General features: G+C 43.1%; 1 protein-coding gene across 1 annotated transcript in view; it reads left to right on the forward strand.

The window, feature by feature from the left end:
• The window catches only part of Clnk (cytokine dependent hematopoietic cell linker), a 166,085-nt gene that overhangs the window by 6,879 nt on the left and 144,652 nt on the right, over positions 1–14,554 (forward strand). The window contains exon 2 of the mRNA XM_075943700.1: positions 8,407–8,459. Coding sequence (XP_075799815.1) covers positions 8,407–8,459 — 53 coding nt within the window. The remainder of the gene's footprint in view (positions 1–8,406; positions 8,460–14,554) is intronic.

The following is a 14,554-nucleotide window of genomic DNA, read 5'->3' on the forward strand; positions in this document are numbered from 1 at the left end:
GACTTGAAAAATGGCAGGCTGCTCACCTTTGATGGTTAGCTATCACTGAGCGAGACAGCTTCTTCCTAAGCCTTGCCGGAAAATTACAGAGTATGAACAGTAATCCTTGCATCTTAGTTTCTCTTCTTTTCCAAAAACTATGCCTTTAGAATCACCAAATGAACTGATTAATTGATTAATTAGTAGAAGAAGTGACAGATGGAGAAATTCCCAGTTAATGGAGACCTAGCCGTTTCACCTCCGGTTGGTAGGATTCTAGCATTGTTTATAAAAGCCGAATGAAAATGGGGTGAGATAGGATAAATCTTCAAACAAAAACAGGTAACTGTTCCATCAAAACGTAGGTAGACTGTATCAAGTATACTATGCAATAATCTATGAGGAAAATTAAAATGATAGGTATGTGACGGATAGTTGATTGGTTGATAGAGATAGATGGGAGAAAAATACACAGATGACAGATAGCAAATATATGATAAGACAGACAGATGATAGAAAGTTATTGATAGATGATAGATACATAAATAGATAGGTGATAAAGAGATTGATTGATTGATGATTCATAGGTATATAGACAGACAATATATAAAAATAGATGACAGATACATAGACAAGTAGATAGACAAGTAGATGATAACTAGATAACTAATGATAAATGTATAGCTCAATAAAACATTAGTCTTTAGCAGTAAACTTGCTACACACACACATTCATACACCCATACAGAAAACACACACAACACACACATTCATACACCTATACACACAACACTCACACACAAAACACACACAATACATATACACGCACACACATACCACAGAACATATACTAAACAAGTAACAGAGGGTAGTTCTTATGTAAAAAAAGATAATAGGTAAATATATGATAGATAGATAGATAGATAGATAGATAGATAGATAGATAGATAGATAGATAGATAGATAGACAGACAGACAGACAGACAGACAGACAGGAAAAAGGTAGATGAGAGAGATGGTGGTAGACAGATAGATGTATTGTATGCTTACTATAGCTTGGCTCTCCTGAACAGTAAAATAACTTAAATAACATAATCAAACAGAAGTTTTATGAGAATAAGGTTGAAAGAAAAATTGAAAAGAAGGAAGAACAGAAAAAAGAATCATAGTGCAGATTAGGAGAATGAGGGGAAAGCAAAGGGGTGTGCCTACTGTACAATAAAGCAGAAGTGATCACTGCCCTAGGGATCATTCTACTGAATCAGACCACAGAAGAGGAAATGGAAATGGCTTTGGAAATCAAGATGCCCCATGAGTAATAAATTCCAAACCAACTGTAGATCGTGTCGGTGTGTTAGAGGCCTTCTCAAAATCTTTCTAAAAGAACAAATAGATGCCCTTCCATGCTTCCTTGAGATGCTTGAGAGAAGTGACTTGTTATCAAGACAGTTGCAAAATCATTTAAAAAAAATATTCTCGAGTTTAATAGCTGAAAAACAAGAATAAAAGAGAATTCTCCGAGATTTCTCAAAACAATCCATAACAATAATCCATTTGACTTTTAATGCCGCCACTCATTGGAAATCCAATCAAATGAAACATTATATTTAATTAATTTTAGCTGATTGCCCTGGCCAGGGTTAGAATTAGAAACCCAATCAGCAATCATTCTCCTCTAAATATGAGCATCTCTAAATTGTGACTTCTTAATTTTTGATATGAAAATAGAAGAAAATTACACAGAATTCTGAATTGTGGGTAAATTAATAAGTGTCTGCATCTGAGAAATCCCAGTTTCGATATATTTACTTGAAATTGTATGTATGGGTCTCTCCCTCTCCCTACTTCTTTTCTTTCTCTCCCCGTTCACTGAGTCACTCCTCTCTTGCTTCAATTATACATGTACTGTTTCTCCCTCAACTCCATTTTCCTGTGCTGGGTATAACTGTAAAGAGGTGCCAGACGGCTCTCATAGGTATTTTACACAGACCTTATGCTTCAGCCTTGACCCAGTTTGGGATACACTGCTTCCCAGCTGATGCTCACATTGTCTCAGCAACTTGAGGTTTGCTGTTGGCTATTTCCTGTATCTGATCAGGTACATTGTCATTAAAATGATGTTTCTTAAACTTTCAAAGAAGCAGAGGTTCGTATTTTTATAAGCTTTATCTTCTGGGAATAAATGAGAACTATTTGAAAGCAAAAAAAAAATTTATGTACTGTAAAGTATGTTTTCCCTTCATGAAATATTAATTTTTACCAGGGAAAGTATAGGAGAACTGTCTGTGATAAAATGCATCTCCCTAGCTGCTTGGCAGCACTAGCACATTCCCAGAGGACAGCAAGACTTCTCAAGGATGGCAAGGAAATGCAATTTTGTTGGGCTACATGTTTTCAGTTGTTTAAACTGCTCATGATACCATAAGGGTATTAATTATTTCTGGATTAAGACCCACATCAAAACTCCATCTATTTATACACAAAATCTTTGCTTCCTAACCCGTTCTCTGAGACACCAGGAAGGCTTCAAGTTCAGAAGCAGACATTTCCGTGTTAATACCCAGCTCTATAACATACCCTGGAAATCTTACTCATACTTTTAGTATAGAACCAGCTTTATATCCATCAAATTCCTTGTATTTCTGAAATGGGTTTCAGCCCATAAATGGACTATGTAATGCGATAATGAGATATAATCACAGGGACCATCATGTCCCAAACTGTAAGATTAGCTGGCCTAACTGCTCATAGAGTCAGGCTTCCCTTTGCTCTCAGAAGTGAGTCCTCTGAGAATCTCTCTGCCATGACCTTTATCCTGCCTTGAGGACAAGGAAGTGACTGACCTCTTTCTTTAAATCCCTTTTTCTCACATAATCTTGCTTCCATTTTCATGTGTGCATATATATATAATATATTATATACATATATACACATATATAATGCACTGGTTAGCTTTTCCAGGTGACCAGAGTCACCTGGAAAGTGGGAACCTCAGCTGAGACAACATCTCCATCAAATTGGCCTCTAGGCATGTCTGTAGGTCATTTTCTTGATTGATAATTGATGTGAGAGGGCCTGACCCTCTAAACAGGTGGTCCTGCGTGGTATATAAAAAGCGAGCTGAGCAAGCCATGTAGATCAAGTCTCCTCCAGGGCCTCTGCTTCGTTCAGTTCCTACCTCCAGGTCCCTGCCTTGAATTCTTGCCTTGACTTCTCTCAGTGATAAACCGTAACCTGTTAACCAATAACTCTTTTTCTCCCCTAGTTTGTTTCAAGCCAGGCTTTCTCACAGCAAAGAAAGGCAAAGTAGGGCAATATATTATTTTGTTCAACGCTGTTGCTTTTGCTCAGAAGTGAATGGGCTATTTGGAGTCTTCTGTGCTTTTGTATAAATTTCAGAATTGTTTTACAGTTTCTCTGAATATAATTGGAACAATGGTAGAGACTGCAGGGAACCTGTGGGTCATATTTGGAAATATGGTCATTTTCACAATATTCATTCTTCTGACCTATGAGCACGGGTGGTTTTTAGTGCCTTCAGTTTCCTTCTCTAGTATTTTGAAATCTTTATCAAAAGGCCTTTCACTTGTTTGGTTAGGTTTATTTCTAAGTAATTTTTAAGGTATTATAAATGGCACTGTTTTCATGGTTCCTTCCTCAAACATGTTTGTACTGGTATATAGGAAATCTACTAGATTTTATGTTGGCTTGTAACCTGTTTATCAGTTCTCAGAGTTTTCTGGTGAAGTCTTCAGGGTGTCATAAGTACAGGAGGTAAATTTTAAAAAAAATAAAAAGTAAAAAAAATGAAATAATAAAATAAAATAAATAAAAAATAAAATAATAAAAAAAGAACAGGAGGATGTAACTGTCATAATTCCACTTCTTCCTTTTCTATTTTGATTTTTGTTTTCCTATCTTATCGCTGTGCTAAAATTTCAAGTTCTATGTGAGCAAGAGTGGAAAGAGGAGACACTTTGCTCTAACTCCTCGCTGTAGATGTCAGAAACATGTACTGGAGGAAATGAAGCTAAAGGGACTCTACTCCTGAAAATGTGAAAATGAAACCATGGATTTCTAATCCAAAGCAAAGGGTGATCTGATTCTGGCTCCTCTGTACAGGGTTTAGACTTTCCAACATGTCCCACCTACAAGTCCCTGGGGCTATGTGTGACTAGGAATGTGTCCCAAGCAAAATCACAACTTAAAACATTTTGCATATGTGTGGCTTTGTTTTCTGTTCTTTTCTTTTTATTAGTTCTTTGAAAGTTTCATACAATGTATTTTGATCATATTCCCTCTGCATATTTCTTCTAAATCCACGCCCCTTCACTACCCACTTAACTTGGTGTCCTCATTTTTAAAAAAAAAAAAAAAAACACTACTCTAGTTTGTGTTGCTCACATACTCCCGGGTGTGTGGCCATCCACTCAGGTGCGGTCACCCTACTTATTAGAATATCTGGGGTAGTCTACAGTCATGCCATCTGAGCATCCAGCGCTCAACTAAAGTATCTGGGGCATTTAGACTATCGTCATACATAGACTACTGCTCAGAACAACCCAAGTGTACTTTTCAGGGCACCTTACATTTTACAGCCCAGATAGATCCAAAGGGCTGACAGAGAACCTGTGATTATGGAGCCAGTGTCTATGAGCATGGGTATACACTCCACATTCCTGGAGACTCAAACCTGGAAGCAATAAAAGGCATTTGATTCTTCTTCAGGTTCAAGTTCTTGGTGTTTAGCACATCTGTTAGTTTTTAGTCCCCCCCCCCATTCCACCCTGTTCTTGTTTATTTATTTTATGTGAGTCCTCTTGTTTTCTATTGTTTGTTTTGCTGTTGTCTTCACTTGAATCTGTGCTCAGCGTAAAGCCAACTACAGTAGCAACTCTGATGTTTTGATGCTAGACCCAGTGTGAACTGCAAGAGAAAACATTTGTGTACTTAACTTCTATCACAGACGTCTCCCATCATCGTCACAAACACCCTAAGCAGTCACTGGTGTACTGCCCCATGATACAGAAAAGTAAAGGCTCTACACAAGCCAAGAGCTTCCCAAAAGTGTAGCCCAAGTGTCAGGACCAAATGAGTATTGAATACCAGGTATGTGCATGCCCTGCAAAACCAGTTAACACATGTGAATGTCAGTTTGTCTTTGTATTGACTAAAGATGATTATACAAACTCAGTGGTCACTGTGACATAGGGTGTGAATAGCATCAGTTTGTTCTTGTCTTGGCAAAACTACTTGTCTTTTCTACTCTGTTTTATCTTCGTAAAACGGGCAGACGTGCAATTCTAACTGAATTACCACATCCTTTACAAAAAGGAAATCAGATAAGAGTATTGTGTTCTCAGAAGATCTCAGGACAGTCTGGGTGGAGCTGAAAGCTGTGGCCTTGTAGTGAGTACTCCGTCCTCCCTACCAAGGCCTTGCGGCTTGGCTGACTTGTGCTTGGCTGACTTTCTCAGACCCGAAATTTTACTTTTTTACAGTGCCAAAGGAGTTTGGCTCATTTAAAAATAAACACTTTAAAACACTCTTTTGTACAATATACAGCTCACATCTCTCAAAAATCACTAATAGAACAACGTGAAGTTTCCCTAATATTTAAAAATGAGACAGATCAAACAAATTACAGAGGTTTACATGTAAGCAACAAAGATTCCCTTCAGCCTCCCTGCTGTCCCCTGTGATAGCTATTTCACAGAGACCGCTGCAATTTAGTTCTGCAAGAAGCTCCACCGGAGAAGACAATAAAATGCAAGAAATATAATCACATATCTCTAACATTTTAAAGCCGTTGTTGTCATCAAGTTTAGATGGATTATAGTTTTTAAGGGAACTGCTTTGTGGCATCTTTGAGCTAAAAAGAAACTTGTTTGGCCCAATTGCCTCCTCCAGATGAAGCAAATGAGATCAAGCAAGCTCTAGCGCTTTCGTGCAGAGCGATACCGCAGAGGGCAGAAGCAGGATGGGTCAACTTCCCACCGTACTGATGTGAGGAGGCCTTGGAAAGAGCTGGCCTATGCCTCAGAGCAGTGAGCCCAAGACCTGGCTAAGAGCCAGGCATGCAGGGAGGCCTCTGCAGAGAGCTTGATTCCACTTCAGCACCACGGATGTATACAAAGGAACCAAGCGACTGTGTAAGAAAGTCCTAATGCTTCAGGGTAGACCATTTTTCCTATCTTACTGTGATCATATCATTTACATTCATTAGGTGTTATTATCTTTAAATTGATATGAATAAGCCTACATAGTAAATATGACATGATGGATGTTGATATAGTTTGCTAGCCCTATTCCATCAATACTGGTACATCCATATTTGATTGTATCTTATAGTTTATAAGACAACATCATGTACATTAGTTTAACTTCTAACTCCATAGTGTAAAACAACAATATTGAAGCCCCCATTTCCACGTGGCAAGAGACTAAGTTCTCTAACCAAGGGCATCTAGATGGTCACAGCTCTTACTATTTCCTCTACCTGGGACTTATAAATTGTCCATGTCTCACTGATAGGGTTTTAATCTTTTCCACCACCCTGGAGGAGATGACTTCTAGAGGGGACCGTGAACGAGACATACCGCCTTGTTCAAAGAGCCTAGGAGAGTAGAAGCCCAACGACAGCTCATTTTCAACTGAGGCAGACCCGAGGCCTCAGAGGACAGGTGCGGCATGAAGCAATACACAGGGTGTCAGAGGACCTGAGTTCAGTTCAAGCTCCTCCGTAACTTTTCTTTAGCAGTTACTCCATGATCGCATAGACCAAATATGAATCCCACCTTTGGAGAGGAGCTGTCCTCGCCGTTCGTAATGAGTGATATCCTCAAGCTCTCAATGCAGTGTCTAAAGGAGCTCTGTGGTGACCAACCCGTCTAGATAAAGCCCCTATGGCATGTCATGAAGTCTAAGGCCTGTGTACCTTGGCCTGGAGAATACATTTTTATCTCTGAGCCTGGAAGAACCAGACTTCTTTGGCAAGACTGGCTCTAGTTCTAGCTTCGGCTACCATGTGAAGAGCCGTCTCCTTCCTTATGATACAGTTGACACCTGTTGTGTTCTGGCCCGGGTGTGTCTATGTTCACAATGCACTTTTAACTGCCGTCTACATACAAGGGTGAAGAAACTTCCCAGCTTTAGAAGCCTCTTTCAGGCACGGGTTAGACACTGGATACAGTATTTATACAAAGCCTTCAGTTCATGGTGGTTGGACACCAAGAGTGTTAGCAGATGGGAAGACACACAGAAGAGTCAACTGACCTATGTGAGACCTGTGTGCAATGTGATGACACATTTGGAATCGGAATTTCTGAAGTGGGCCCCACCTGTCGATAGGTCTGCATGAGCACATAATTCAACCTCTGTGAGCTTCATTTCCAAGCTGTGAAATCCAGCTTCTGCCCTGCCCTGCTTATCTGGAGCCCTGGTGGTGTGATGGGAGTGAATCTTCCTGGGTTCTTCCTCACACTAGCCAGTGGGTGACATCAGCAGATGGTCCACGGTAGGAGGATCTCAGGATGGCCATTTCCATCCCATCTTCCTGCGGCTCCCTTGGGAAGCTGCCTCAGTTGAAAATGTCAATCAATCTCCCTCTCAGTCTCTGAACCCAGTCACCATCCCCTCCCTTCAGTGTTCCAGGTACGATGACAGCACCCCCTTTCTAGCACTCCCAGGCACCCCGTGATATTTTGTGCCCTACCTGCCCACAACTTCCAAAGGATAACAATTCACTATTCTCAAATTATCTGAGAAATCTGTTTCTGGATGGACCTCCAGGAAATACGGTGAAATGTCCGCTATAATTCTCAGAATCTTTTAACAAATTAAACAGGGTCCCTGACATAAAGCGCTTACTGTATGCGCATGCTCCCTGCTGCTAATGTATATGGTAAATGGAACTAATGACCCCTCCTCTGAGGGTGAACACTGGGTTCCAATAAAATGTGGCGGCTGATTAAAAAGTGGTATACACTTGAAACTTCCAGTAAATATTTTATGGAAAAGTCACAGGGAAATGAAAAGCATCTTTTCTCCAGCCTGCTTCGGCAAGCCCGTGGACTCCTCGGAGCAGAGCCAATGGAGCCTGCGCGGACGTTTGCTAGGTGCCCAGGGGAAGCGGACAATTGCACGCCAGGGAAAACCAGACTCCGTGCGTGCGTGTTTGCTCAGCTCCCCAGGGCAGACGGGATGAATGCTGACAGAAGGAGGACAGCATGTCGGGGGAGGGGGCGTCCCCTCCCCCACCCTGTGCCAGAAATAACCCAGTGTTTGACCTACATTGATTTGCTTCCTATTGCTTCCTCTAGACCAGCACCTGCAGCTAATCCTACTAAGAATCAGGGGTAGCATGCTCAACAGAACTAAACACGATGCGTAAGGTCCAATAACGAGCATGTTTTTTTGTCTCCGCAGGCTGAGTTGAAGACCCCTCTCATTTGCCAGATGCCAAGGACAATGAATAACCAGTAAGTACCAGACAGCACTTTGAACTCCAGCTCCTGTTTCTAGAGCAGTCGTTCTGTCTTCCTCATGTTGCGACCCTTTAATACAGTTCCTCATGTTGTGGTGACCCCCACACACACACCATAAAATTATTTCATTCCTAATTCCTAACTGTAATTTTGCTACTGTTATGAATCATCATGTGAATATGTGATAAGCAGACTGAGAACTGCTGTTCTGGAGGAAACAGGAACCACAAGATGGATGACGCCTCAATAGTGCCGCCACGCCCCGGAGGGAAGGGGATTTCCTGAGAGACAGGGGTTGCTGTGTGTGCTTGGGTGTCCAGAAGCAGAATTTTTGTGCACAGGTCACTTGTTCTGGCCCAGCATGGGTGTGCAGCTAGAACAGGACTGAGAAGTTCAGGACTGAGACACTGGACACTCATGCAGAAATACCAAGAGTCACCTGCAGCCACTGTGTGGGGGTACAAAGAAAAGCCCAGTGCCTCCCACAGGATAAAACCTTGAGCCCAGCTTTCTCTGTGCACAAAGTCAGAATAAGTGATGTGATTGCCTTAGGATAACCAAATGTGTATAGAAAAACTCAATCATGGATCGTGCCTGTGAATATAGGGGAAAAAACAACAGGAGTAGTTGAGGAATGTTTATAATGCAAAAATCACACTTTCAATGAGAGAAATTTGATGTGCTCTGATATTTGATTTGGGCCGTCAGCTGGGTGATGTGAAGAAAGATGTGAAGGAATTAGTGAAGCCTGCTTTTGGCCATGTCTGTGATGCAGTCTCTAGAGACAGCTAGATCCTGAGGGCTCTGGCCTAATGTATCCATCAATCCCTGGATGGATCCATAAATTAGGAGGTGGGGGCTAGTCAAAGGAAGCGGGTCCCTGCAGGAGTGTCTCTGGGAGCTATGTCTGCACTGATATTTTCCTACATTTCCTCCCTCTGTTTCCAAACTGCCATGGTGTGGAGTCTGATGTGCCTCATCCACCCTCATCATCTGGCATAAGTGAAGTCATGAGGAGAGTCAAGTCTTCCTCTCTTTACTGGTTTTCATCAAATTCATTGCCACAGCGATGTGGAGAGTGAGGAATACAGGTGCTAACTCCGAAGTCTGTTTACTTAGGTATTTATTGACCTTATCTACTCTTTGACTTGGTTACACATTGCTCTGGTGCAAACTGAGAAGCGGGTTGGTGGCACCAGAGAGAATGTGCAAAAGTTGGCTGCGTGTCCGTCAAGTCCTTGCTTCGTCACTTCACAGCTGGGTGATCTTAACTCTGTGGATGGCCACAAAACTACAGAGCCTCTGCAAGCAGGATGTGACTTAGAAGGGGAAGGACATTTTGGGTTTTAGTGGCTCTGAGTGCCTAGAGAAGCCCTTGGGTGGCACACAGAAACAGAAAACAGTTCTATTTGGCAAATGGGGCCTGGGTTAGAGTGGGAACAGCTATAAACCAAGGGAAAAGCTCTTGCAACTTGAGCACCCACAGACTTCCATGGGGATCAGCAGTGGCAGCCTAACCTCTGGCCCACAGGATGGGAAAACTGCCTCTCAATCCTGGACTCTTATTCTCACAGCAGAGGAATGAGCAAGGACTCTGTTTCTCCACATCCGTTTTGCCTCAAGGTTCCTTCCTTCCTTCTTTCTTTCTTTCTTTCTTTCTTTCTTTCTTTCTTTCTTTCTTTCTCTATATCTTACTTTCCTGCTGTCTCCCTGACTGACTGGTAACTGTCCGGCTTCTGGCCCTGGTCACATCCCAGTCTTTCTCCCTTGTTCTCTGTCTCTCCCCTCCCCCTCAATTTCTCCTCCTACTTATTCTCTCTGCCTGCCACACTTCCTATCCCTGTCCTTCCAAGCTACTGGCTGTTCATCTTTTTATTTGACCAATCAGGTGCCTTAGGCAAGCAAGGTAAAACAGCAACATATTTTCACATAGTTAAATACACATCCTTACATGGTTAAACAAATGCAGCCTAAACAAATGTAACACATCTTTACATAGTTAAATATTTCATAACAGAGAGGAAAGTTCGTCCCTCTCAAGTAGGATTTGGGCAGTTTGATTTTGGCTGGATGCCTATAATCTTGGCAAGGACTTTTTTTTTCTTTTCTTTTTTTTTCTTTTTTTGAGACAAGGTTTCTCTATGCAGCTTTGGCTGTCCTAAAACTCTCTCTGTGTAGACCAGTCAGGACTAGAATTCTCAAAGACCCACCTGCCTCTGCCTCCCAAGTGCTGGGGGCAATGGATTTTTGAAATATTTTCTAAAGTGTGTCTTAATGATTTTTGTTTTAAGTACCCTGGATATGAAGCTGACTATCGCTCCATGGGAGGATATGGTCACTACATTACATGCACTGGTTTTCTCCTCTGGAGATGAGTGAATCGGAAACCACTCACTTACCTATTTGTCCGTCCTACACCTCAGCAGTAGGAACCTGCTTTGCCAAGTTCCCAGAACTCAAGGATATGTGTCTTCACCAAAGCAAACGTATTTTCTGCCTGTCCTCTCTTCAGGATACTCAGATCAGCTAATCCATACAGAATTGCTGTAGGCCAGTTCTGAGACAGAACGAGAACACTAGAAGAACAACAGCACAGCACACACACACACACACACACAAACGAGAAATGTATACACAAAATGAAATCATCTGTCTGCGCTCTGTGCTGTTCTCGCCACCCGGGGTTTCCGGACCAACTGTTCAGGGTTTCCTAACTAGGGTTTCCTGATGGGCAGTGCTCTGTCATTCCAACCACAGACTGTGTCAGCACTGTCATCACCCTGGAGCCTAGAAGAAATATGGAATCCCTGGCCCCAGGCCAAGCACCCTGAAGGATAATCTGAGCTTTTACAGACTCCAGAAAGGCTGTGCTAGTCCACAGTTCCCAGCCCCGTTTCCTTCTGGCACCCTGGAGAAGTGATTGTAACTGTCACCAAGGTATAACCGGAGGAAGCAGCCACACACTGCCCTGTGTCCCACAGAGAGGACTGTGCTGTGCTGGTCTGTGAGTCCCCAACCCCCACGCTGGGGAAGCCCCTTCCTTAATCATTAACCTAGTTGACTCCAGGTGGCAGATTCTAAACTGAGGGACATTAGAATCATGAGGCAAACCCCAGAAAATAATCTCAACATCCTTTCTTCCAGCCAAAGAAACCAGGTGACCCATGTATGTTTGGATTCATGATTCCTCAACCTGAAATTCTTTACAGTCTTTAACTGAAATTCTTTACCATGACCTTTGTGGCCGGGACCTGATCCCTGATGTTGTGTTGGGTTGCTACAAGGCAATGCCTCAGCTGGGAGATTCATAAACAGCAGAACAGCAGAAACGATGCTGTTCATCGTTCTGCGCCCGGGGAAGCCCAGCCAAGGTGCAGGCAAGGTTGATCTCCAGTAAAGAGCTGCTTCCTGTCTCATAGCGGCATCTCTTTGCGGTGTTCTTACACGGGAGGAAGGACAGGAAGAATGTTCTGGGGTCTCTCTTGTGGAGGCACAAATGCTACTTGGGAGCTCAGCCACTGTGACTTAAGCACTTCCCTAAAGTCCCATCCTTTATCACCATCACCTTAACGGTTAGGTCTTTAACCTATGGATTGTAGAAACACAATAGTTAAGTCACTATAGGATTTCTCATTAGACACTTTTATAGTGAATGAATGCAAACGGATGGGTGAAAGAGAAGTTAGACACTATTCACACACACAGGTAACTATGTTTACCTTCCTGCGTACTTCACAGGTATACACACTCACACGTTTCACATGGGTGTAGATAGATGCCACACAGGTATCTGCCACATCTTTCTATATAATTCCATGAGTCTATTAGAAGCATTCACTCACCGTGCTTTATGTCAGGCACTGGGGTAGGCACATCACTTACGAAGATCAAGAAGGTTAGCGCTCATCTTCCAAGAGCATTCTCCTAGTGTTAAATAAATCATTGTGGCATTATCGAGAGAATGATGGGAAAAAAAATTCTGCAAGAACTCAGCAAGTCCAGACTCCATGATTTTAAGGGGCTTCTACAGTTAGCGAGGTGGTTTGCGTTGACTTTCTGTGCACCACCCTGACGGCTTTCCCTGGAAATCCATCCTATTACATGAAGCCTCGTTCCCTGCAGCACAGCAGTGCTTTCCGAGGGGAATACATAGGCCTGCTTCCTGCCCTGTAATAAATACAGCAGAACTGGGAAAAGGAGACGTATGGTTTGGTTTCTAGTGTCTCTTCATCCTGCAGACAGGCCTCAGAACCCTGATGCTGCGACTCCCCGTGTCTTGGAGGAGACAAAGTCATTTGAGTGCTTCCTTCTAGGCCCTTTCCAATGAGATACAGCCTGGCTGGGCCCCTCTGAAGACTCAAGCAGAGGACATGATCATGTGTCCCAGACTTGGGCATGCTCAAAGTACAAGCATCCCCAGGGCACACAGTGAAAGACACTAAAAGATACAGAAATAAATTGGATTTGTTTGTTACTAAAATTCTTCCTAGTGTTGAAGGAAATTTAAGAAAAATATCCAAAATAAGAAATGGAAAATGGCCAATTATCCTTACACCCAGACTCCACCACTACTCTGCTGCTGATTTCTGAAGTCAATTTTATAAATCTGTGTGGACGGTTTTTAAATGTTGGTATACTTTTAAAACCCTGCATTATTTTCAGCAACCTGCACAAAACATTCTATTTTTATTCCGAGCATTGTGCCATATGATTAAACTTTCTTCCAAGTCACACTGGTGGAACAGTGCTACTCAAATCAGGCTATGGGTTCCTCCTTCACATTTTCCAAGTCGGGGGGCTTGGAAATACTGACAGACATTTCGTAGCGAATTTTTCAGCCAAGTCCATCCTGCAAACCCCACCTTGTGACTCTATGTTTCTTACTGCAGATAACCAGGTAGTACTCCAGGTATCAATGAGCACATTTAGAGAACACAGCACATGGGCCATATGGTTTTTCACTCACAACATTCTGAATCCCAAGCCCCAAGGGCCTTGGTAACGAATGGTGGGCCCATCTTTTCAGCGGGTTATTTTATCTAGCCCTTGGTGTTGCGTAGGTAAGGTGCTACCTACAGAGCTTTACGGTGCAACCCACCAGGATTAAGTTCAGCTCTGGGAATATCAGGATGGGCTGGTGGATTGTGCCCGGCTGTCAGTTTCCTGTGTCTGCCATATGTAGCCCTATTCCTCTCTGCAGTCTGCGGTTCCATGGGGACACAGGCATGAGTCATTTGGTAGCTTCGTGCTTCTTTCTTTCCATGAGGGAACGTATCTTTAACGTTTGCTTGTTTTAGAAAGTTTTTTTTTTATTGATAAAAGAAGAATAAAGAAAAAAAACAAATTTCCACCTCCTCCCAGCCTCCCCTTTCCCTCCCCCTCCTCCCACTCTTCTCCCCCTCCTCCCACCCCTCTCCCCTTCCCCCCACTCCTCTCCCCCTCCCTCTCCAGTCCAAAGAGCAGTCAGGGTTCCCTGCCCTGTGGTAAGTCCTAGGTCCTCCCCCCTCCGTCCATATCTAGGAAGGTGAACATCCAAACTGGCTAGGCTCCCACCAAGCCAGCAGATTGCATAGGATCAAAACTGCGTGCCATTGTCCTTGGCGTCTCATCAGCCCTCATTGTTCGTCATGATCAGAGAGTTCAGTTTTATCCCATGCTTTTTTTGGTAATAGTCCAGCTGGCCTTGGTGAGCTCCCAGTAGATCAGCTCCACTGTCTCAGTGGGTGGGTGCACCCCTCGTGGTCCCGACTTCTTTGCTCATGTTCTCCCTCCTTCTGCTCCTCATTGGGACCTTGGGAGCTCAGTCCATTGCTCCAGTGTGGGTCTCTGTCTCTATCTCCATCCATCGCCAGATGAAAGTTCTAGGATGATATGCAATATATTCGTCAGTATTGCGCTAGGATAGGGTCATTTCAGGTTCCCTATCCTCAGCTGCCCAAGGAACTAACTGGGGACCTCAGCTTGGGCACCTGGGAGCCCCTCTAGGGTCAATTCTCCTGCCCACCCTTAAGTGGGTCCCTTAACTAAGAATTGTGGTTCCGTGCTCCCCTATCCAACCTTCCTTTATCCCGATCCTCCTGTTTCCCCAA

The sequence above is a fragment of the Microtus pennsylvanicus genome, chromosome 12, assembly GCF_037038515.1.
Source record: "Microtus pennsylvanicus isolate mMicPen1 chromosome 12, mMicPen1.hap1, whole genome shotgun sequence".
Classification (NCBI taxonomy): Eukaryota; Metazoa; Chordata; class Mammalia; order Rodentia; family Cricetidae; genus Microtus; species Microtus pennsylvanicus.